The 26,085-nt window shown below is 35.2% G+C and overlaps 1 protein-coding gene across 1 annotated transcript in view; it reads right to left on the bottom strand.

Annotated features, from left to right (window-relative positions):
• The window catches only part of Smp_165740 (putative cell adhesion molecule), a gene marked incomplete at its 5' end in the record, with an annotated part of 47,552 nt that extends 22,950 nt beyond the window's left edge, over positions 1–24,602 (bottom strand). The window contains 11 exons of the mRNA XM_018798637.1: positions 612–707; positions 2,230–2,374; positions 5,154–5,249; positions 7,521–7,684; positions 8,495–8,663; positions 10,715–11,000; positions 12,105–12,225; positions 18,101–18,168; positions 21,504–21,760; positions 24,317–24,509; positions 24,562–24,602. Of these exons, the coding sequence (XP_018653559.1) occupies positions 612–707; positions 2,230–2,374; positions 5,154–5,249; positions 7,521–7,684; positions 8,495–8,663; positions 10,715–11,000; positions 12,105–12,225; positions 18,101–18,168; positions 21,504–21,760; positions 24,317–24,509; positions 24,562–24,602 (1,636 nt within the window). The remainder of the gene's footprint in view (positions 1–611; positions 708–2,229; positions 2,375–5,153; positions 5,250–7,520; positions 7,685–8,494; positions 8,664–10,714; positions 11,001–12,104; positions 12,226–18,100; positions 18,169–21,503; positions 21,761–24,316; positions 24,510–24,561) is intronic.
• Between the last annotated feature and the right edge of the window lie 1,483 nt (positions 24,603–26,085).

Below are 26,085 nucleotides of genomic sequence, written 5' to 3'. Positions count from 1 at the left end.
AACACATGAACAGAAACTTTACTTGAAGATTCATTTATGCATAGAAAACATGCTCATTTATGAGTTTATTGGTAACCTTTAAAATCGGAAGACTTCAGGAAACGTAATAAATCAAGTAAACGAGTAATTAATTATCAAATCAGAGTTCGATAGATTGTTAAATTTCAAGAAGACTTCGTGGAGTATACAGATTGGGAGAAATATCCACGACCATCATCTGGCTTCTAAAACTCCTATGAAGCAATACCCGTGAGATCCTAACAAAAATGTTAGTGTCAGCACACAAAAAATACATAAACGAGGTCGAAGGTCCTGGGTTCGATCCCTGGTTGCAGGATCATGGGCGACCAATGACACTTAGGGGCCTCATACTAGGATAAAACAGCTCTCCAGTGTTCATTGGTTTCTAATGAATATCTAACTAAGATCGATTCGTCGTGACCTTAAATGAACCCAACAATCCCAACAACCTCCATCCATACTCGCACAATATAGTTGTGATTTAATCCTATGGACAAAACACAGAAAAAACGACTATGGAGACTAGAACAATAAAAAAGAAATCAGATTATAAACAACATGACGTATTTGAAGAAAATTAAACCACTTACAAGAACTTGGCTTTGTCCTAGCTGATATAAAAGCTTCTTTCATCTCATGATTTTTACCGACTACAACTACTTTAATAAAATAAGTAGTATCTTGTTCTACATTAATGTTTAAAAAATTTGAAAAAAAAATAAATGAAGTCATAAAATATAAAAAGTAATTATACATTTAAAAACAACAATATAATGCTTGCGGTTGCGTTATTTAAAAGGGACGTATCTCCACCATCACCTCATGAAACAAACTTGAAATAGAATACAGTAGACTACTCAAAATGATTCTTTCTTCCTTATATCCACATGATATTCACTATCTATTAAGTAACCAAGTACCCTATGGTTAGAATGAACAGTATTATTTACAAGTTGAAAGATATTTGTGGAAAATTGTCCGTCTGTTTATCCATCTAATGTAAAGTACTCTCTTTCTGAGTATGGTTTTTCTCGACATGACAGGAAAACTTAAATTATTGGAGGAACTAAGTAATACGGAACAGTATAGAATGTATGGATGCCGATAAGTTCATTTTATAAGTCATTCTAGCAACCCCACAATAATAACAAAGCTTGCGTCAATATAAGCGAAAGTGACTGGTTTAACAGTAAGCTGAACAGAAAATTTAAGAGAGTCTAGAAAACAATCTAAAATAAACAAATCTATGTAGTCTATAAATGTTGGTGCTAGGTAATACACTGAAAAGAGGCACTTTTTTAGCTAAGAACCTTTAGATGCCATGTTCCAAACTCGAATGCATTATGATAAAAACAAATGTAACTATTTTGGACAAAGTTAGATAGTAGCTAGAAATGGAATCCAGGAAGGATGTTTCATGCTATTTGGGACTCACAAGCTGAGTGTAGCTTCGTCCTAGCGTTGATCACTGAGGGACTCAAACCCAGTACTCTTCACCAGTGCGTTATCCACTTACTACCAACCCCAGATAGCCGCTCACTTGGGGAACAAAGAAGCTTGTGATTGGTGGTATTAACAAGCCAACTGGCTCAGGACACACGTATGCCAAAAGAGACTGATTAATTTTAGTTCCCAAAACTTAGAACGAGGACATCTAAACACTTACAACTGAAGCGTAACTGCTACTTAGATTTTCATAAATTTCGAACAGTTTGTGATAATTATTGTGTGCTCAGGGCATTGAGCAACACCTTAGTCGTGTGAGAGATAATGATACTACTTTGCTGGCCAAACTGATTAAGTTGAATACCATAATCCCTATGTAATTGACCTGAAAATGTAATTTGTATCCGTTGTAATACATCTTAACATACTCTTTTGACAAAGAAATAAAATGTGTATGCTAAAATTTAACTCCTCACACGATTTAATCAAACACTGTCAACACTTAATTCAGTAATTTTAGGTATAACTTCTGAACAGAATTTGAATCATAGTATTGGTCTAAGACAAACCAAATATCTGTTCATGTTTGCACACGCAAACACATACAAATGCAAACGAAACATACAGTGAACAGTATACCATACCTAATTTCTGTATGGAATAACTTGTCTGTTTTTCGGCATTCTACAGAATCTGGTCCAGGATGCATTTTACCCCAAGCAACTATATAGTGTGATATATCTGTTCGGTGATCTTTGTTACCTCTTAATGGAGTATTCAAAATCCTGTTGTTATATCGACCATTACTAAGAGGAGTACGAGAAAGTCCCGATGAATAAGAGTAAATCGGAGGTGACCACATTACCAATAAACTTTGTTCTTCAGCTAAAAATTGAAGATTTTCAACCTGAAAAAATGGACCAATACATACGCGAAGAAAAATGAATGAATGATAAATTTCTGTCAACGAAAGTTTGTTTTGAGAAAAAAACCATTGATATCAACAACTATGAACCTATCAGCTGATATGGTTGCGAATAATCAGTGATAAAGTGTGCTGAAACTTTGAGTAAACTTTAAGTGTTATGTCTTGAGACGCTAATCGATATAATGTGTTATGTTGCTCAATCGGATCTCGAATTATAATTTCCCCTATCCTTTGTCTACTATTTCTTCCGTAGCCTAGTATCCTAGATTTGACCAATGATTAAATTATATTTCAAGCACATGCAGGTTTATATACAAACATACTGGAACCAAATCACACGATAAACTGGAAAATCACAGTTATGTATAAAGTTTCTATGAACAGGGCAAGCTGTTAGTAATAGACTGGTAATAAATTAGGAGAAGTAAGTCGTATAACAGTAGTTCCTGAGTTAACCATAGGATTAAAATAAAAGATGTGTAGGAACACTATAATCAAACCGAAGTGAACGCTACTCACAAGGATGCCTGCAAGTAGTGTGTAGCGGAACATGGCATCGAAGCTTAAACAATTGTCAGTCGAAGTGAAGGGTTTAAATACATCAAAAGCACAGCGTACGCATGACATGTGGAGACCAGACAAGAAAACGGTTCAGACTGCAGAACACACCGAAATATGAGAATGAAAGATTGAGGGCTATGTATATGTATATGTATTAAGTCAATTCTCTGTAACTTTTAGCGATAAATGTACATTCCTCCTGCCCATTGTCGTGTTCTACACAATTATTTAGTAGTCATGCTATAAGAATATATATAAGAATAATCCAATAAACTGTTTCGGGAATTCCAACATTTCTGATCCATGTCCCGTTATAACACCGAGTACATTTTAAACAGTCATCGTTGGATGTGAAAGTAGTGATTAGCAATTTAACTTTATGTCAACAAAAAACAGAAAAAAACTAACCGTATTACATAATCCACAGTCATTTTCAATATTAATCGATTCGTGATGCGTGTGCAGGCCTAACAAACAACTAGTTTTATTGATATCTGTTTTATTCAATAGAGCTCACTAGTAAGATTAATACTGAAAGTTCTTATGAGAGACGTTCTGACCACAATAAAGTTAAATCATGTCAAGGATACACGAAAGATAGGATTGGATGGTATTTGTATCTCTTTTTTTTTTAAATACAGCACGTAAATACTGAAGGGTGAGAAACCTAAACTGTTGAACGTCAGATCAGTTAGTTGTACATGGAAGTTTCATAATTGTATCGTAGTAGTAGTTTTTGAATACTTAAAGAAAACTTCAAAGTGGTAGCTTAGTGGTTAGAACATTCGGATTTTAAACACAAGATCGTAAGTTTAGGTCCCGTTACACCGACTTTAATCTGGGAAGTCGAGTAGTATTATTATAAGCTCTTGTACAAAAATTATAGATCGAATCCTAATCAACAAATCCCCTCGTGGTACGCCAATCAATTTCCTTTCCTCTCTTAGTTCCGCTTACTCCAAATGACAAATTTACAAAGAAAATTTATTGCGTACAGAGACCAAGGAAGTAAGATTTAAAAAATAATATACGCGCAAAAGAACAAGCACAAATGGGAAAAAACATTTGGAGTACTACAAAAGCCAGCGATCAACAAGAGAATGTCACTTTTAATTGAGTCAAAAAATAAGGACAATACAAACTGGGGGCAAGGTCTGGTTTATAAAGTTTAAAATAACAAAATACCCAGGAGATAAGAAGTATTTTGCAGAGATTAAATATTTTTAAAACTATGATATAAACTGATGTGCCCTCAACTCGATTCCGACACCCGAACCTAAAACGCTGAACCTATTTTCCTTCAAGAAGGAAAAGTAAAGAAATGGGGCGACCAAACATTAGTCAACATTTGGTCTCATTTTTAAGAAGTGATACACTCACCATTAGTGAAGAGATTGTATTTTAATTTCTAGGGGTAAGTATATATATATATATATATATATATATATATATATATATATATATATAGGTGTACAAATATCTTTCGGCTCGGTTTAGCCAACAAAAATTTTCCTTATCACTAAAATAATCAGTTGGGTTAGCGAAAAGGAAGCTCGTTTGCCAGCATCAGAATTTTACGGTCGCATAACACAACAAAAGCATGTCAAGAATAGATCAAGTTATCTTATTGTTATTATTACATGTCAGTTCCTTTCTTTACAGGATTACTTCGATAGCACTTTTCTAATTCACATTTCCACCAAGATCTTTATTGTTATTTGATTAAGTGTTGCGGTTGTGAACTTTGTCGTGTGCCCCAAGGTCGCTTAGTGTCGCATTATAAAAAGGCTTGTTCTATTTCAATTTTGACTTCTGTGCGGAATGTAAATTTCTCCTGTAAATCTCATACTCTATATTAACATTGAAGTGTTTGTGGTGTAGCAGTTTGATCAAGTTCTTATTCATTGAATTGTATCAAAGAGTCCTCAGTCATTCGTAAAAAAAATTCATCACAACAAAACCGGGAATCCTAATACCTTAATTGTTCCTCTGAAGATATGACAAAGTCAATGGCATATTTCTTCCAAAATAAATGACAATAAAAACATACATATTTTCAATAAAATCGGTCAAGAAAATCGAATGTCGACTCTCTCTTTGACTACCAAAACCAATCATCACAATCGCATTTGAAATCAACAACAGAAAAAACTTAAAGGGGAAAAAATAATACTTGTTTCCTATATTCAAAACTTACCGGTCCTAAAACAGGACTAAATAATTTATTATCTGACAACGAAGATGGTTGACGATGCTCAATAATTGGTGCCCCAAAATCCTCTGATAAAGCATCCTAATTAAGAAAAAAAATTAAACAGTAATAGTAATGACAGAAAACAAGCAAATGAAAATAAACTCTACTATCATCTTGAAAACTGATATTTAATGAGTGGATGGGAGGCGAAAGCTAAGAAAATTAGGAATTTTTTGGGTACTATATTACGAAGGATTATTGTATATATTTTTCTTCTTTAGTCATTAGACGCTTGGATTATCGTGCTCATGTATTATCCTGTTTGTAAGCTTTCGTTGAATGCACAAACCATTGTTGTGAGTTTTACCCTGCTTAAGCCATTGATAATTCATAATGGACCAGTTAATTAATTCTCTTTCACTAATGACATCGTTATGCCCACATTGTAACTCTTTATCTATGTTGATATGTGGTCTGGAAATTAGTCAATATTATCACATGTGATTAAGTTATGAATCTCACCTACTTCTTGATCAGAGATGGACGATGGCTAGTAGCGATCCAGGATGCACGTTTCGTTCTATTTAGGACTCGTTGTCACTCCGTAACCATAACACAGTACTGTTCGCTTCAGACATCATAGTTTGATCTACTTACCTACTGAGTCCAGATAGCCACTAGCTTATGCAATGGGGTGAAGCTTAATTCATTTTTTATTGACTATTTAAATCTTCCCATTGACTTAATAGCAATATCGAGGCAATCCACACAGGATGCATATATGCCAAAAAGAGACTGATCAATTTCAATTCTAAGCATCAATGGCAAGATTCAATAAAAATGAACTTATGAACTTAATTATGGTTTTCATGCAAGGTTGACTAGGCAACTGCACCATGGATCAATAGGCACCAAGCATTCAATTCGGTTGTTATTTCATTTTCATTGAGTAAACTTATTGTTCCTATACAGGCATTCTAGGTGGGTTAATCCGTACTGGAATCAAATAATACAACTACTTCCCATAATAACAGCTCAATCATACGAACTCAAATGCAATTCTAGAACCTATTCGGTGTTTTTGGCATCACATCAAAACTCATTAGCGAAGAAAAAAGCATTAAATCTATATTACCTAATGTACAATTCAATCAGTCGGTCAAAAACAACATAGAACCAAGTATATACATGTTGATCCAAGATTCCACATACATATACACAAACAATATATATATTGACAGTGAAATAAGTATCAATTTTATGGTTTTAACCAAACTTCATATGATTAGATCTATTTTCATCAGGCTAAATTTGAACAAAGTGGTGCAACGATACGAATGATTTGAGACTTATAATAGGAACGCCTTCAAATTATCTCGTTTTTTTTTTATTAATAAATAGAAGTTCTGAGAAATAAGTAAATCTTTTACAACTTCTAATTCATATTGCCACGCTGACTTATGTTATTCTCTGTCTGAGCAGTTTGAAGTTTTGTCATATAGTCCAAAGGTCGTTGCTGTTGTCACACAAAGTAAGGTTGTTGTATCATGTTACTGACTTTTGAGAACAGAAAAGTTCGTTATTCAAGAACCGTCGTCTCCCTTTTTGTGAAGTTGGAGAAACTACGGTTACGCAAGAGAAGTAGCTACGAGGAAGACTTCATACCTTAATGTTTAAGTTCATATCTGACCGTAGCTGCTACCTTGGCGTGGAGGTCAGACATCAATATCGTGATGACATAAGTGGATTATACTGAGTGAAGGATTCTTCGATTTCACAGGTCTTACTATACCAGAAAGGTTTATTAAAGAGTGATGAAACTAACAGAAAATTTAAAGGTTCACGTCATACTATCGACTATACAGAGATGTAGCAGCAGTAAGATGTTTCTCTCAGGCAACTGGTCGGTAATTATGCTGTATCCCCACAACGTGGAGGGTTAGGAAAGACAAGGCATAAAAATAACACAAATCACTGTTTTGCATGGACTCCTGTCTCCAGCAGTAGAGCCTCGTCAGTACGAAGCTAACACGTCTAAAACTAATCACAAAACAACTATGTGTAACCATATCCAAGCAGTTGTCTCATCGGCGTTATGATCACGATCCCAGGTTATCAAGGTCAGTCGTAACTCAGTTTCCTTTTCAAACCACTCAAGGAGAAATATCCTTCCACACCATGGGTAAGCATGAAGTGACAATACCATCAAAGCTTTCTAACAGAGCTTCATACTTAGCAATTGAATAAGATTTCTAAGTATGATATCATTCATACGGGTAGTTTCGATTCATGTTCAATCCCTTCCAGAGAAAAGGATAGAAAAACTATCGATTCAACTGATAATGATTAAAAGAGAAAACGAAAACATACACTCGATAACATGTAACCATCATTACTCTTGTTATTCTCTGCATCAAAATCTGCTTCATTCTTTTGAGTCATTGTGGTAAATGTTAAAACTTCTGAATCAGGACCGTTACCTGCCCGTGTGGCCGCTGAAATTGTTAACTCATATTCCATACCAGAAGTTAAACCTGTAAAGAGGATAAAAACGATAAAACAAGGAATAGATTAGGTGAACTTTTAAAAAAGTTTACCATTACTCTGCAAGTTCATTGAAAAATATTCAAGTTCAAATCCCACACAAGAAAAAGATATTATTATTAGTGGCTTTATTCAATATTATATTTTTGGTACAATATAGAATTCTCAGCACAAAGTATTTCAACAAGTTTCTGTTTCCTATTTCTTGATTGATCCTTGCGATAAATATTGAGTGACCGCCAATTAAATGTTAGCAGTTCAGGAATCGACATCTGAATAATGAATATTCTTTTTGATGCATATTGCCAGCAACCACGATATCTTTCATTAGGCTCTTTTGTAATTCGTACAGCGAAATGTAGTAAACTTTTCACAAACGCACTTGAATAGGTTATGAGACTAATAGACATAATGATGTGTTAAAACAAACAAGAAAACAGATAACTTGTTGAAATATTCATATGGCAGGAACAGGTGGCCCAGATATTCCAGCAGGCCGCCTTGCATTACTAACTGAGATTTCATTTAGCCATCGTAACGTACTCCCAATACTAATGGGAGTAACGCTATATCTTCAGAGGGTCGAACTCATATCATCCAGCCTCACAGTTTGAGACATTGCCAGTGACAGATTCACTTCAGGCAGAAACTAACCCCTTCTGTAGGATTGAGATGTAGTTATAATTGACTGATCACTGAGTAATGACCAATGTCATAAATACGCATGTATGTATTTAGTCACTATTATTATTATTATTTTGTAAACTTGAGAACAAATACAAAATAGAAAAATAGCATACCTTGTATTAACTGACTTAATTTATTCTGTACCATAATATGACGTGGACGTAACCAATCTTCACATGAAATATTAATACGATAGACAATCAATTGACCATTTCTATACTTTACTGGAGGTGGTTCCCATGATACAGTGGCTACATGTGCACCAATAGAGTGTACATGAAGCTTGATTGATTGTGTGGGAAAACATTGGATTAACGGGGTAGGAGTAAGAGTAAAACAAGAAAAAAAAGAGAAAAATTCAATTCTTCAATAAAACATTATATACTCATCAGTGACTAACATCGGGAGGAAATTTCCAAAGTTCTAGTGAAAAGCTATAGTTCACTAGGATTAAACTATGTTGGATATGGGGAAATTGTACCTGAGGAACACAGTGAAGATGATTGCGCAATATCATACAATGACTTAAGTCAAACTTTTATACCATTGGACTTCCGCTCGGTGGCCCAGAGATTACGCATTTAACATCGCAATTAAGTTATAGGTAATTTAAACAAATGATCCAAAAGATTTGCAGTCAAGATGCATGCGATTAGTGTTGTTGAGTTCTACATTAAGTGAGAGCAGATGATATTGCTCAGCACGATAATGAAAGCAAAACGATTAAATCATCTTGCCTAGAAAACTCAACAACATCAAAGTCTATACAAAAAAGCATCAGTCCAAACGATTACCATTTAGAATTATTGCATTAAACTAAAATATAAATCAGGAAGGTTTATCGTAATATTTCTATAGCTGTAAAATAGGTGAGACCATTAGTGAACTTAACAGATAAAGACTTCAAACACCTAATAGTATCATCTCCGCTGATTTACTTTTTAGGTTTAATAACAGTGATAATTGTCACACGTTTTGTAAGTATTTGAAGCCAAAATTTATAAGACCGATTAATGCATAATAGAAAGTTTAATGTGTTTTTTTTTCCTGTGGACTAAATAAATCATCTCCAGCGATGAGTCCAATGACACGAGCTTAATTCTCTTTGGTACTCATAAACTGGAAGCATCCGCATCTCAGTGTTGATTTTTATTACATTGGGATTGGAAGTCAGTATTTGTCATCTCAAATGTCAACGCGCAGTGGTACGTAACTTATTTAAAATGGCTATGTTGAGACAACCAACATAGCACGGCGCATATACCAACAAAGACCGATATAAATCCAGTCCATCGACATATATGTCATATACTGACAAAATAATCATGGGTTGAATAATCACATGGCGTAGCTCACTTACGAAGAACAGGTATGGTGTACTCGACCTTTTATATGTAGGCTAATATGAGGATGTCCACCTAACCAAACCAAAGCAGATGTAGGTATGGTTTGTTCATAACAATTGAAGATAATTTTATTGAAAATAAACATTTGCTCAACCATATTCTTCGTTTGTTTTTTTACAAAACTTTGAAGAGATCTTTAACTAGGTCATTCATATTTCACTGTATAATTGAGCAAATTACTTCAATCCAGCTCCAGTGTACATGTCGGCTTTTTGAACGTAGTAAAACATTCATATTAGGATGAGACCACTATCCTAAATCGCCAACAGTGATACCTGTACAACTCTCTATCGGATACACCAGTGGATTGTTCTTGAAGTTAGCTACTACAAGTGAGCAACAGATAACAAATTGACTGAGGTTAGAGGAACGTGAAACATTGAAAGCCAACTCAGTGGCCCAAAGAAAATAGGCAGATTATAAGGTCTAATTGTCGTATAGATGCGTAATGCTGAGGGGTTACCGTTTAGAAAGAAATAATTGTTTAACACTTTCTTATATGAAATATCTTTACATCTTCCTTTGTACACTTGGTACATGTCTAGCACTGTAATCCAAATTGTATATTTCATCCTATTTAGGACTTGTTATTTGAGAGTACCTACATCTACCCCAGTTTTAATGTTCATTGTATTGGGACTCGAATTCAGCAGTCCTCATTTCCAATGCATTATATACTGAGCTAATGAGATCCAGGTAGTCACAGAACTATTCAGCTATCAGCAGACCTCAACATTCACGACTGAATTTAAATCAGTTTCTAATGTTATATATACATCCTAAGCGAATTGCCACGGTAAAATATTAACTTTACGCACAATCTCCTTGCTAACATTCTCGGACATAATCATGAGTGAAATAATAATAATAATATAATAACAATAACAGTTATTGATATAACACAAATAGGAAAAAATTCCTACTTACATTCATTGGTGGTTTTGATGGTGGCCTTGAGGTAACTCGTGGTGAAGATGTCAAATAGGCAACATGACCTGTTATATTGGTTTCAGTGATAGGATAAATAGTAATTTGATAGAAAGCATCTGGTGTTAAATTTAACACAGTATAACTTAATCGATCACCGTTATCGGTAATTGTTAAATTCGATGTATGTACATTGATTGCAGTTGGTAATTTATGTGATATGGGATCGTCATCAGTATTATCATCGTTTGGGTTAAACGTAGTAGTCAGTGAACGAAGTATGATTCTGCGAATTATAAGAGAATGTAATGATGATTTCTCTAAAATAAGTTGTATGTATAGTATAGAAAGAGACAGAGGGCGGTAGGATAAACTTTTCAACTAATCGACTATCACAACTACAATGTGATGGATATGAAAGCAACACAGTTCTCCATTCTTTGTTTTATAAGATAAACAGTGTTACAAAGCCTTATGGTGAACATATTGGATTCAATCTGAGTAGATGGACTTGCATGAATAGGCTTTGAGCTACACTTTAGTGTGAGAGGTTTGTGATACAACCGGATCGCTCAAGCTGAAATAAATAGAGGGATTGAAACCTATGACTTAGTGGTTGAAAAGTGAGCAACTTAACAACTGAGCAACCGCTTCTGACAAAGGTAGACATTAAATACATTGATTGATCATTAAGTGGTGGCCACTGTTGACATTTATTTAGCCTTTCATAGTGATGATTGAGTCTTATCGACTAGGCCACGATGCAACCGCTATGTTTCAGTGTTAATTGATTGCAAAAAGAACGTTAAAAATATTAAATCACAACTATACACTTCCATTCCAAGTTAGTATACGTTGTAACAATTCAATACTTTATTTGATATCTGTAATACTACTCTTATATAAAGATTTCCATAGCATCATAACAGAAATATAGATTTTCAAAGTTTACAGACTGATCTTTGTCAGACAATCACTGAAAACCAGGAAGCATTGGACAGGTAGTTCGTGGTGTTTATATCTAACTTCAACTGATTCACGATATTGCACAGCCGTCTCTAATTGCCTATGATGGATAACTGTCTCATACATGACATGCTTTTACTGCACTGGTCGGGGCTTTTCACAAAAACTCCTGGAAATACGTGACGAAGTAAGTCACTATTAAAAGGCCTGATTGTTACTGGTATATGAAAGTATATAGAGACAGTTGGATAGGTTACTCCACTGAATGGTCTTTGCCAGACAACCATCGAAAAAAAGGAAATACAAGACAGTTGTTTTGCCTTAGAGGTAGTGCTCATCCACTACTTTAATGCGGACTAAACCTAGGACCTTTGGTCTCGCAGAGTCCCTAACTTTTATATGTATATTATAAATAAGAACGTACTGGTAAGAAACAATTTTATCATTCTCAGCACCATTATACAATGGAGTCTTCCATGAGATAGTCAGTGTACCATAGTTCCACGACACAGCAGATATATCTTTTACAGCAAGAGGACGATGAACTTCAAAAATAAAAAATAGAACAGAAATACAATAATACACACAAGGCTTTGATTGAATAAAAGATACCAATAACAACAACTGTATTAGCAACGTTAATTAGATTGCGTCATAACAACTTGACGTCGATGTTAAATTTCACAGGCACAACTCTGAGCTATTCTTTATGTGGAAGTTAAATGTAGTACCTGACTGCCAGAGAAAACACAATGAGGTCAAATTGGAATCTGCAAACGAGTGTTTGAAAGTCAAATGGACAAATTGTTAGAATATACCTTCAAAAATTAGCAATATAACGTCTAGGGCAATGAAGAGGATTGATAAACGGTCTCAGAGACCAGTTGCCGACTGTCTCGCAAACGCATGACTAATTAAAACTCAGATAAATTTAATTTCAGACAACAGCGTCTCCAGATGTTCGCCCCAATTATTTCCAATCAGCATCCAAAAAGTGATAACCAGTAGAGAAAGTAGTTGAAAATCCATTAATAAAATCAGTTCATTCAGAATAGTACCGAATAACTTACTGATGGGTGTTACAAGCAGAGAATTCATAAAAATAGATCCCAGTAAAAAGTGTGAGACGAAATCTGCCAAATGCACCCTAAAGTAACTACAAAATATGTAGCGAGGAAAGTGATAAGTCGATGGAGTGTAAGCATAACATGTGCCTGCGTTCATATGTTGTTCCAAAATCAAACAGTAAATGAGGAATTATACATCAAATACTCTATCAGAGAAAACTGACTATGAACCTAGTAATAGTCTCATACAAAATGCCCACATATACGTCAAAATGACAAATGTGAATATACGAATGATATGCGCACCTATTTATTCAGTTTTAGCAGTTTGATCTTCTAGTCATTTCCGCAAGAACATAGATCAGTAAACCACCAGTGAGTTGACTGTTATAAATGAGCTGAAAAGGTTTGCACTGGATAATGCATTTTAAGCCACAGCTCGATATGTTTGTGTTTTTCATTGGTATATCGAGTTGCGCCACACTGAATATGTTGAGAACAGAGTTTCCGATAAAGTTAACCTCAATATTGTTGTATATTGATTGCATACGTTGTTTTTCTGAAATTTATTATTGTTTATAACAACAACAGAATATACATTACAAACACACAAACAAGCAAACAAATACACGCACACGTGTAAGGTGGCGGTCAACCGGAAACCGTGTTCGACCTCAGTTTCGTGCCATTTGGTACTCGTCAGCAAGGTGTGCTTGTAATCTTGAGGGAACTGATGTGCCTAGCGGATTCAGTACTGTAGCACCCGGCTTCACAGTCAGGGACGCTACCACTACGCTACCCAGGTCGCGATTGACCTCCTGTAGGACTGAGTTATATTTACAACGGATTGGTTACTGAGTGGTGATCGATTTCATGTATGTCAAGTGCTTATTAGTACTGATCAAATTTGATCGATGGATTTGCAATGTGGTTTCACAGTCAGCTAGGTGACACGGGATCAAATCCGACAGGAAACATCAGTCTCCTCCAAGTTAGAGGTACACCTTGCTAACGAGTATCAAGAAGCACAAAACTTATGTCCAAGGTATCCTGGAGACTACCTCCAACCACCACATTACATCTCAACACAGTGCACACCATGTTAAATCAGCTAGACTAGAGGCGACATTGAAATTTGATCGATATAATTCGATCAGCACTAAGAAGGATGCGATATATATATGACATTCATCACTACTCAGTAAACAACCAATTATAAACACGTAAAGATACATTTATCACATAGATTAAATAGATAGGGTAGCATACTCAATGGCTTTGTAATAAAGCGAACCGATGCAAAATTATTAGTATTAAATTGTTGTTGACTGGAATCTTTTGTTAAAGCTGGAAATATTTTTAGCGTATACTTAGTTTCCGGTTGAAGATCAGCGAGTAGAATAACTGATTTTGTTGTATTCACAGTGAGATGACTGTAAAGAAAAATAGAAGAATGTAAACAGTATTTAGTAATAAAATCAAGTCAATAAATCAAATGGATATTTTTTTATCATAGCCTTCACAAGCCATTTATTAATCTTATAGGAAATATATATAGAGTAGGAGCTGAAGACATCGTCTAGAAATTTAGCCATTTAGCTCCAAAAAATCAATATTACCCAGAGCATCCATCTGAGCTACAAATTTCCTACATCATTTATAGATGATTTGTAGTGTAGATGAAAATATATTCACATACCTGCACAGTAGTTTTAGAAAACGTTGTAGAACTAAGTCAGAAATATGTACATTGTTCATGCATCAAAACCTCAAGGTGTTCATGACATTATTTAATATACATAGTTTTAGTTTGACCAAAAAAATGTACAAAGCAGGGAATTCTTGTCTAAAGAAGGAAAGCAGTTAGGAGTTCCATACTTGAACACCTTATAGCAACCATCCTACAATCGATTTCGATTATAGCCAATTTTGGTTAAGCCCTTTTTATTAACTTACTTAACAGACATCGTCATTTGGATAGTAACAATTTGCATATTCTTTGCACTGCTATACCACTAGAGCACATGACACTCTAGCCGAAATCTTGACTGCTTAAATATCATTCGATGACTCATACCCCTCCCCATATATGTACGCACGCAAATATTATTATCAGCCTTTGTTTTGCTTTGCTGTGCCCTTATTAAATTTGACTATAAATTGCCCATGTAATTGCTTGCTATTCGCTCGCTTGTTCCTCGTTCGTTTCCTTCGCTTGTTCGCCTGTTCACTCGCTCTCTCGCTTGCCGCCCGCTCGCTCGCTCGTTGATATTCGCTCAGGTGTTGTTAACTTTCTGACCTGAGTTATTTGACAATAAACTGTAGTTGCTGCTATCCTTTGTCTTCTGATTTTACGCACCGTTAAGATTAGAATCATAACGGTTATCGAAGTAAACGATTAACGAATCGCGGCACTACAACCTAATCAACTGTAATCATTTTACGGATCGACAGTTTGATTTTAAAGTTGTTTATATAATTCATTCAAATCTACCTAGATTTCTTCGTATCCAACACCTAAAACTAGCCGAAGCTCTTATCATCCACGAGCCCGAACCAGAACTATGCATAAAAAAGAAGTACGTCCTGTCGTTATCGTTACCTTGACCTTAATTAATATTATTTTATTATTATTATTATTATTACTGCGTTCCCCTTTACTTATATCTTATTTTCTCATTATTTTATTCATAAATGCTCATCATATCACCTTATTTATTTTTACACTTCTGTGACCTTTAATTATTGTAACTAAAAGCATTTTAATCAGAAGGGGTTTTGTGGAGATTTAGTATTTTCATAGTTGAAAGCATGAGTCAATTGGATGAGCACTGCTGAGGACTCTCACAATAGGACGAAACGGCCGTCCAGTGCTTCCAGGTTTTCCTTGGTGGTCTAGCTTCAATTGACTCATGCTTTCAACTATGAGAAGCATTTTAATCATCTAATTATATTCACTTAATCTATTGTTATTATTTGTGTTATATAATCGAGTATTGTAATCATTCTATTACGTCATCTTGGTTATTAGTGTTTCACATATATATACGATTGTACAGCTTGTAGGTATCATTACCAAGTATTGATTTGATAACTTTGAATAAATTGAGCATTGGGTAGATTGTTATAAATAAATAGTAAGATATTTGTAATATCCCAATGAGTAGAAAAATTAGATTTTCTGACGTTTCGTGACTTAGTGTAAGCCACTTCTTCAGAGAATAAATAACCAAATTAGCATTAATCCAAGTTTAAATAGTACAACGGAACAACACACGAATATTAGGTGCGATCAATCAAAAAACAGATCTGAATAAATCAATGCCATGTCATTTCGGTCAAGGTGATTCATAAGCGATATGTGTGGATGTGTGCACTGTTAGGGATGAAAAAATGTGTGACCTTAATAATGACAAAGGATAGAGTTTAATTTGTAAAGTAATAGTGTGAATTGTAAATAATATCACACTAGGATAGATAGTTCAAGTAGGATGCATGGTAAAGCCTTCCTTTCTATTGAGAGCAGTAGGATTAAGCATTATATGGAAAACTTCAACTACTCTTTCTTTATAATTGAAAAAGCCTTTTTGTAATAAATTTTCATATTTTTGAAATCGATTTGATCATTGTTGAAAATGGCGTGAACTGATATTGCCGATTTAATTTGAAGTCTTTCCAGTTCTACATGATTATTAGGAGGTTTCTTTGTGTACCTAATATGTTCTTTGGCACGAGTCAAGATTTCGCGAGATGACTCTCCAATATAGAAGGCATCACGAAGCAGGAAAGAAGCCGATATTTAAATATGATGTCTATATCAGTGAGAATAATTAATGAATGACCTTAGAGTGATGCTAAGGTGACCTTGAGAATGTCCATCTACTTATTAGGGTCAAGTGAGGGTTATAAATTATTGTGAAGAATTAAGATCAGGGCATAGAGTTGGACGTTGGGATTAGGAATTACAGTTAGGTTTTTCATATATATATATATATATATATATATATATATATATATATATATATATATATATATCGCATATATATCTGGTGTCCCCCTGTACCAATGTTTATGTGTTTTTCATCACGAACAAACACCATCTATAATGCCAAAATGCAGTTTAGCCATATAGATGAATGAATTTCGCGCCAAAATACAAGACCTCCTATGTTAAATCTGATTTGTTTATCTATAAATTATAGTCTTGCCTCTAACAGAGTAATAGGGGAATAATTCATTTACTGATACGTCCGCAATAATAAGAAATATGACAACAATTTAGAGGTTGAATGAAAGCTTAGATATAGGAGAATATAAAAACTTCATATGATAAACTCGGAATTTACACTTCTCCGCACTATTCGTCCCAATGTACTAATATTATACTTTTACAAAGAAAAAATATATATACATAATCAACAGTAATAGAGTTTATTCATTACCCTGGAGTATCATCTGATTCAATTTGTATAAAATACATGAACGGTTTTGACAGATACCATTGTGGTTCATCCCACATAACGTAAGCATGTGTATCACTGATGTTCCACACTCGGACATTTGTAGGTATAAACATATACATATTATTATTATAGTCAACTCCATCTGAAAAACAAATATTTTATAAGAACCTCCGTCTAAATTTGATCAAATAGTTTCATAGTATTTGGGCGCCGAGTTGATGTGAGACATTCATAAGGAAGAATGTATTTGTCAAATCTCAGCGCATGAATTTTAAGAAAAAAGATCAACAAAAGTTTAGTGAAAGGTTTATTAGTTGGTAATGTTAATAGTAATAATAGTAATTCTCATAATAGACAAAATATTGGTTACTACTCAGTGATCAGTCAACTATAAATACATTTCTACTATACAAGAGATCAGTCATCACTCAAATACCTCAGAAGTAATGTCTAAGACTGTGAAACTGAATGGTGAGCGTTCCAGTCCCACCGAGAGTATTAGTTCCCTCATGACTAAAGGTATGTCTTGATGGCAAGTGAGCAATAATACAAAGCCTAGGTCCAGAGTTTCTATAAAGACTAACTCCATTCACCTAACATCTTTATCCAGTGCATGCTATCTCAAGTCATATTTGACATATCCCAGATATTTCAGTCAACAATGATTTCATAAACTAATCAAATAATTTGCCACCTTTGTGTTGTGCATTCAATCGTATACTAGTTACTTACACTTCAAACAACTCAATTAAGGGTAATAATAATCTCATGAAAGTATAATCTATCACTGAGATCATGAACCGATCAATGTTAGACCACCGTTGAAAACTTGGGATTAACTTCCATAAAAATGAACAATAGGACTCAAAGAAAAAAGACTTTTAACACACCATTTATGTAATCATTTGAATTAGATTGCACAACATGAAGCATAATTGTATGTTGAACAGAACCAAATCTGTAACGCAAAAAAGACAAATAGCATATATAGTGTAGGCAGAGAGAGGGGGAGAGATAGATTAATGCATATATCAACCAATATTTATTCATAAACATCGAGTGTGTCATTATTCAATAGGGCGAAAGGAATACTTGGATAAAAAGATGAAGACTGCCAGAACTATATGATATATTAGCGTAATACATTTTGTTCAACAACCTCACTTCGTCATTAATAGTATCGTTTGTATAAATACGATCAATCCTATTAAATAAGATTGTTATGAAGCTACGCCATTATTGGACTGAGGAATGATGTGATATCCAATGTGCTAGACTAACAGAGTTGACTTTCTAAAACTGGATAGTTTGATTATGTCGATCACTTGAACATAACCTAGCCAAGTGACTGACGTAATTGAACCACATCCCATTCTGCTTAACAATTTGTATATATGTTAGCGGCCGCAAAAACATAGCGAGGAGCAATCCTGATTTGAAAATTAGGGTGTCTCAATTGTACCTAAATGGTTACGAAATCAAATGACCCAATAAGAGTAGATTATGAACATAATTCGTCCACAGTTGAAATAGGTCATTTGACTGATTTTGTGATAAAAAGGTTGAACAGTGTATATACAACCATTTATTAAGGCCATACGAATATGAAAATTCAAACCGCCATTATGAGTTCACGAACAAGACTGTCACTTATAACAGCCTTATTTTAGTTTGTTTTTTTTAAATAAAGACGTTTTCATCCCGTCTCGTTCAATTAAAGGATTGGTTTTTAAAACGGTAATAACTGGTTAGTTATTTCTGAAAATTGATATAAAACGTGATTATTTCTCGATTGATCACCTTTTTATCCAAATTACGGGTGTAAATAACGTACGTTGTATCTGGTAGCATTTCAATCACTTGAAGCATCAAAGAGCTCCAACAGAAATTATGAAAGACCGACGTACTGTACTGCCATTAGTCAGTTTGCGATTCTCATTTCCATAGGAATCAGAAACCGTATGTTAAATTAGTATATTGGAAAAATGGTCGTAGAACACTTAGCCGATCCTCACAGCCGATTAGATGAAGGAGGTAAGTTGGATAGTATTAAATTGTTCACGAAGGACTGAAATGAACAACCAATATTTGGCCTTCATCTATTACAAGTTTATTGGAGGTTACTGGACTCTTGTGCATCACAATCATGAGTGCAATTCTTAGAGGCACGACAATAATTCTTGGATGCACAGGTTAAGGGACGCTAAATTTAAAACAAAGCGACCTCTTCTGATTTCGGGGACAGCAGTATTCAATATTGTGCACTTCGCTTACCAATCTTATGGAAAGCGCCTGAATGCACAAGACGTTTTAAACATAAGCTTTTCTAGTCGCCGGCTATTTCCCTTGAGATATTCCGATCTGAGATTCAGCAAATGACAATAATCGTGCAATCACTCTCAACCCAAAAACAGCTTATTTCTCACCTTTGACCTACCCTACCCTGGTAATATTGTATTATTATTCAACCTGGCGTTTCACATTATTGGAAAAAAATCATTTGCTTGTTTTCATTTCTTCTCACCTCCCGTTTGTCTAGTTGACCTTTTAATTTTTCACATATAAATGTTCTTAACAAGTATATGTGTGATCAGACTGTTCGGAATATATTACGCTAATATATCACATAGTTCTGGCAATCTTCGTCTTATTATCACACTATTAAGGCTTATCAAATGAACTAATTGTTTTAAATTTCTGAAAGGAGTGTTTTCTCCCCGTAAAAATCATGCGATTGCCGTGTAGTTAGTTATAAATGAATGAGAAAGCAGTCAGTTAATCATACAGGATTTCAGAGGTCAGTTAGTCTATTGGTTAATTCACCTAACATGTACAAAACTATGTATGTAGTTTACAACTACACTCTGACCTAATCGAAGTAGGTGAAGCGGCGTCTAAAATAGGGCTCAGTGGTGAAAAGTTGGATAACATAACTGCCTAGCCGACACTCTAGCCATGTACATCTGTCATAGACACACCACTACTGCATCGCAACATAGCAAGAGCGATTTCATTACATGTATAAAAATAAAGTGATTGTGAAGACAAAAAGAGATTCAGAAATTAAATCTTAGTGAAATGATAATGGAATGCAATATCTCGAGAAAAAAGATAAACGACTAAATAAATAAGCGTTATTATCATCAGTATAGGCTTAGTTTGATTAAAGATACGTGACTGTTATGAAGTAGGAGGATTTATCCCTTCCCTCTGTAATCCAGGCAATGATAGAGAAGTGTCTTGAATTTTGATTCATCCATGAGATTGTAATCTACAGATGGGACAGAAACTCAATTTTCCTGTAAACTTTTACCAATGTTGCCACAGGAAGAATCCCACGTTGTCTAGCTGGAGAGATGATATGACTGAGAACTCTAACAGTCAGTCAGCTACAAAGTAGGACCAGGCATATATATGCATCGGTCCAAGTTGTTATACCTCATTAGTACACCAAGATGAACACCAAATTCATAGAAGCAGTTATTTCAATGATAGTAATGTATAAAAAAGATTGAATATAAGGATATAATACATGGAGAAAGAATTAGTTCGTAGAAAGGCACAAAAGAAATCTAACAGATAGACCCTTATTTTTAGAGAATGAATGATTTATGTGCAGTCATCACACACCGACTTCATAACGTCTATTGAATAGTATTTTCGTAAGAATAATATTCACCTTAACAATCACACATCTCGTTCACTTTTCAAATCATTACACTCTAAAACAGCAACACATGTCTCAACCATTTCAGTCAAATCAGGTGAGGTAAGTTGCATCATTAAGCAATTCATCCTCCCTCTTTCTCTTCGAATTGAATTTTGGTCGAAGTTGGACTACTGGATAACCAAGCTAAATTCAAAGTAAGAGCGAGTAGTTTAGAAGATTAGTTTTGTAAACTCATTAATCGTACTGTTTGTATATAACAACTAGAGAAAATATTGCGGGTCTTGGGTTCGACTCTCTGTATCGAGGTGGTTGGTGCGCACTATTGGGTAGTTTAATACTAGTATGAAATGACTGCCCAGTACTTTTAAGTATTCAACTGTGATCTAGCTATGATCTATTACTGGTTTAAGCCATGGAAATTCTGCGAATTGTCCATACCCAAGTGAAGAGGTTGTTGTTACCCGCGGTTAACTGGACAAAAACCGACTTTCTCTAACCACTCAACCACTACTCTGTGTAGAAATATTAAAGCACAACAAGACCGCTAGTGTGCAAACAAAGTAGACACTTCTCTTCAGTAAATAATATATGAATTTAATCAAAATGGTAATGATAAAAACTACCTGTTCTCTGCTAAGCATTGAAAATAACCTGAATCATTCGGTAAAATTCTTTGTATTTTAATTTGTGTCATGATTTGTTGCTCTTTTTGTCGGAGGTATCGATGGTGGTGTTGGAACTGATCAGATTGATTAGAAAATGGAGTAAAATTATTTGTGACACGAAAATATTCACTATCTTGTATTATTTCACCATTTTTACGCCATTGTACGATTGTTGGATAATATGTTTTAAAATTACACCATAATATTTGTTCGAACTGTAATGTTATAAAAATATGTAACTATAATATATAAATTCAAGATATGCAATAGATATACTAAAAATCAAGTTTACAGTTTAATGATTTAATCAGGCGGTGTGTGTGGTTTACGGAATTAGAAGGATGAAAAGCGAATGTCCGGCACTTTAACCGGGTTGGTGGATGTGGAGGATCCACCTAGGGAAGTTGGAAAACCCTCATTACAAACCAATGGTGCACATGGGCTCCAGTATCCTGAGGGAACAAATGGCGTATGAACCAACTGTTGGTCACCGGCTACCATGGGACTGCATCTCCTCACGATGCTCCACTGCCTTGTGGATCAGACCACTAGGTCAAAGGCTCAGGGTGTGGCCCCCTAAGAAAACCACCTGCTTCAGTTTGGGCACCTGGGCAGTATCACATCCCTCACACAAATCGAATGAGATTTGTGCGGCGCATATGTATTCGGTGCCCTTTTGTACCAATATTTATGTGTTTAAATAATATAATTAAATAATTTTTACGTATTACCGTAAACACTTATACAAAAAGTCACCAAAATATATATGCTCATAAAACAAATCATTGGGGTTTGTGTGAGGACTGGGATACTGTTCGGGTGCCAAAACAAAAGTAGGTAGTTTATGTAGGGGAAGAACCCTTCGAACCTTTGATTCAAAGATCTAATCCTCAAAACAGTGTAGTAACGTTAGGAGATGAGGTCTCATGATAGCCGGTGATCAACAATAGTTTCATACACCATTTGTTTCCTCAGGATTGTAGAGTGCATATAAGTGCGATATAAGTTTGGAATCAGGGTTCTCCAACTTCTCTAGGTGGATGCGCCGTACCCACCAACTGGGTATAAGCCCCCTCCAGATAGTCGCTTCTTGTCCCTTCAAGTTCGTAAACAACATCCCTGATGTGAGAAAGTAGTTAGTGAGACTTTTCTGGGGTGGTTATATACGTGTGGCCATATAAGAGCATTTAGAGAGGGAGAGTGGACTCTTCCCACCCCTGACTGTATCAGAGCATTTCATAGTTAACCAACCCGTCGATATATATATACATAATACAAGTTCTCATTACTAAAATTAAGATTTCGTTAGTTGAATTTATTCGCATACTAGTCTTAATACTCTTACACAGGTGTATATTTAGCAGTCATTGTTTACAAAATACCAAAGAATTATCTCTTATATTGTGAAGTTATTTTGAACACTGATTTTTCAGTTGGTCATAAACTAGCTCGCTATGTAGAGTATAGCACACATGTGCATAAATTCAAGTACCAATCATTCTAAACTACAATTTTCAAGTATTAGATCGGTCTAGAAAATGACTGTTATAGTTTTAGGATTAGTTCTTTTACCGTTAGCACATGGGTCGGTTAAACTGTCTTTGGTTTTTTCTACACTCCGTTATTTATTTGCTTCACACAGGAACATCGGACTTTGTAAGCATTGTCTCAAATTAAACTTGTTCCTCAGTGGGAGTTCATGAAATGTAAAATATATAGGCTTCAGTTATTCACTAACGTATGTCTATTGGATTGGTGTAGACATTATCCATGTATAATCGCTAACCTAAGTTTTCAATAGCAGTCTACCTAAGGAAGGAAGCACCAGATAAATATGCGCCTCACAAATCTCATTCGATTTGTGTGAGGGATGTGATACTGCCCAGGTGCCCAAACTGAAGCAGGTGGTTTTCTTAGAGGGACACACCCTGAGCCTTTGACCTAGTGGTCTGATCCACAAGGCAGTGGAGCATCGTGAGGAGATGCAGTCCCATGGTAGCCGGTGACCAACAGTTGGTTCATACGCCATTTGTTCCCTCAGGATACTGGAGCCCATGTGCACCATTGGTTTGTAATGAGGGTTTTCCAACTTCCCTAGGTGGATCCTCCACATCCACCAACCCGGTTAAAGCGCCGGACATTCGCTTTTCGTCCTCTCACTTTCGTGAACAACACCCCCGCCACGTAAAAGGCAGTGAGTAGGACTTCCCTGTCAGAGGCTATATATTCGCTGGCCATATGAGAGCATTTCGAGAGGGAGAGTGGACTCTCCCCACTCTCGGCCGTACCAGGGCATTTGAGGGCAAGTCTACCTAAGATCAGTTTATAATTTAAAATATGGTCCTTGAAAACACATAGCTTATACAATTTTAAATTACTTTTGTCCATGTTGAAAATCTCAATTTCATAGAACTTTACCTAGACACATATTAATAACCAAAAAAGAACTGAATACACTTTTCTTTTAATATGGGACTCATAAAAGATTAATCAATACACACAATCCTGTTAGAAGTTGAATCCATAGAGTTCATAAGTTGAGCCTATTACCTTCAAATTATTGACCTAGCATCTAATGATTCACATTTTAAACGTCAATCAATTCACAATATATAGATTGTGAACCATCATCGACTTCTTTTGATCATATTTATCATCTTAACACAACACCAGTCACAGCTATGCACCTCACCTAATCACAGTCTATAATGCACAAATTATTCGTCCTCCCCCCTAAAAAAGCAACATAAGTTACTCAACAATTAACTTACATGTAATTTCGCCTGCAATTCAGTCGATGAAGCATTCATTAACACAGGTGCATTACCAATAATCAACTGAATAGTTGTTTCATCCAAGATGGAATTCATCATGAAATTTACAACTTGACATGAGTAAATGCCAGTATCTTCAAGTTGTGCATTATTTATCAAGAGGCTAGCACTTCCAACTATACGAAAATAGCTAGAACCAATGAGTGAAATAGATGAATTTATAAATTTTTGAAAAAACTCACACGAAGGTTAGATTCATAAGATGGGAAAATAACGACTTCATACAAATAATCAAAACTGAAGAAACGATCAGAATACACCTGAAGTCTTCTTTTCTATCAATTATGAAGGAGTTCAACGGTGTCGTTGTAGATATTGAAGGCCGAATATTAATCAATCAGTCTTTGTTGGCGTAAGTACACAACCCTGTACAGATTGTCTTGACATAGCCATTTTGAATAGAATGGATGGATTGTAGCTAACAGTGGAATCCAGAATGAGCATTCCACCCTACTTGGTACCCATCAGAGGGACGCAAATGGATTGTATTATTGATGATCATTGCATTAGAACTTGAACGCATTATCTATCGCGTCAAACGCCTAATGCACTATTCATTGAGCTATTGAGTTCATGTAGCTAGTCAATTGTGCAACAGGTAGATCCATTACGGATAACGTCGATATATACTGGGGATGAGTGCTAATATGAACATCTTAGTACTAAGGATGCAAGGTAGATTCAGCTAACAGGTCCCACATAGTAAGAAATGAGTAACACTTGATTTCACAACTGGCCACGATCTATCTATTCTAAAAGTGAGCACCGAATATTAGTGGCTACGAGTATATAACCACCCCAGAAAAGTCTCACTAACTACTTTCTCACATCAGGGATGTTGTTTACGAACTTGAAGGGACAAGAAGCGACTATCTGGAGGGGGCTTATACCCAGTTGGTGGGTACGGCGCATCCACCTAGAGAAGTTGGAGAACCCTGATTCCAAACTTATATCGCACTTATATGCACTCTACAATCCTGAGGAAACAAATGGTGTATGAAACTATTGTTGATCACCGGCTATCATGAGACCTCATCTCCTAACGTTACTACACTGTTTTGAGGATTAGATCTTTGAATCAAAGGTTCGAAGGGTTCTTCCCCTACATAAACTACCTACTTTTGTTTTGGCACCCGAACAGTATCCCAGTCCTCACACAAACCCAATGATTTGTTTTATGAGCATATATATTTTGGTGACTCTGTGTACAAGTGTGTATACGCTTAAATAAATAATAATAACATACAGAAGGACAGATACAGTATTTGAATAATTTGACACTATGCATAGAATTTGCTTTCATTTTAACTGAAAGCCAGCTTAAAGCACTCTTCAATACCAAACACCATATGGATATTTATTCACGTTGACTGAATATGTTACACCATAGGCCACGACAACTTACATCTTAAGAAAAAAACAATCCTTCAACTAACCGTTATCGTGAACTTTATTATCAGTACGAATAAAATAAATGAAAATAACAGCCGTCACAATTCTCACAATCATCATACATAGAAAATAACAACAAACACTTTGAAGAGATATATGAAATAAAGAAGCTAACTCCCACCCTGACCTCAACAAAAATATCTATAACTGATTGCTTCATAAACATTTCGAATGGGAAAAATTCACGAAGTTCTCTACTTCGGTAGGTAGGTAGGTAGTTAGAGGTAGGTAACAATTATTACTACCGAAATCAT

The sequence above is a fragment of the Schistosoma mansoni genome, chromosome 7 (assembly GCF_000237925.1).
Source record: "Schistosoma mansoni strain Puerto Rico chromosome 7, complete genome".
Taxonomy (NCBI): Eukaryota; Metazoa; Platyhelminthes; class Trematoda; order Strigeidida; family Schistosomatidae; genus Schistosoma; species Schistosoma mansoni.
This window is presented reverse-complemented; position numbering and strand designations above follow the sequence as displayed.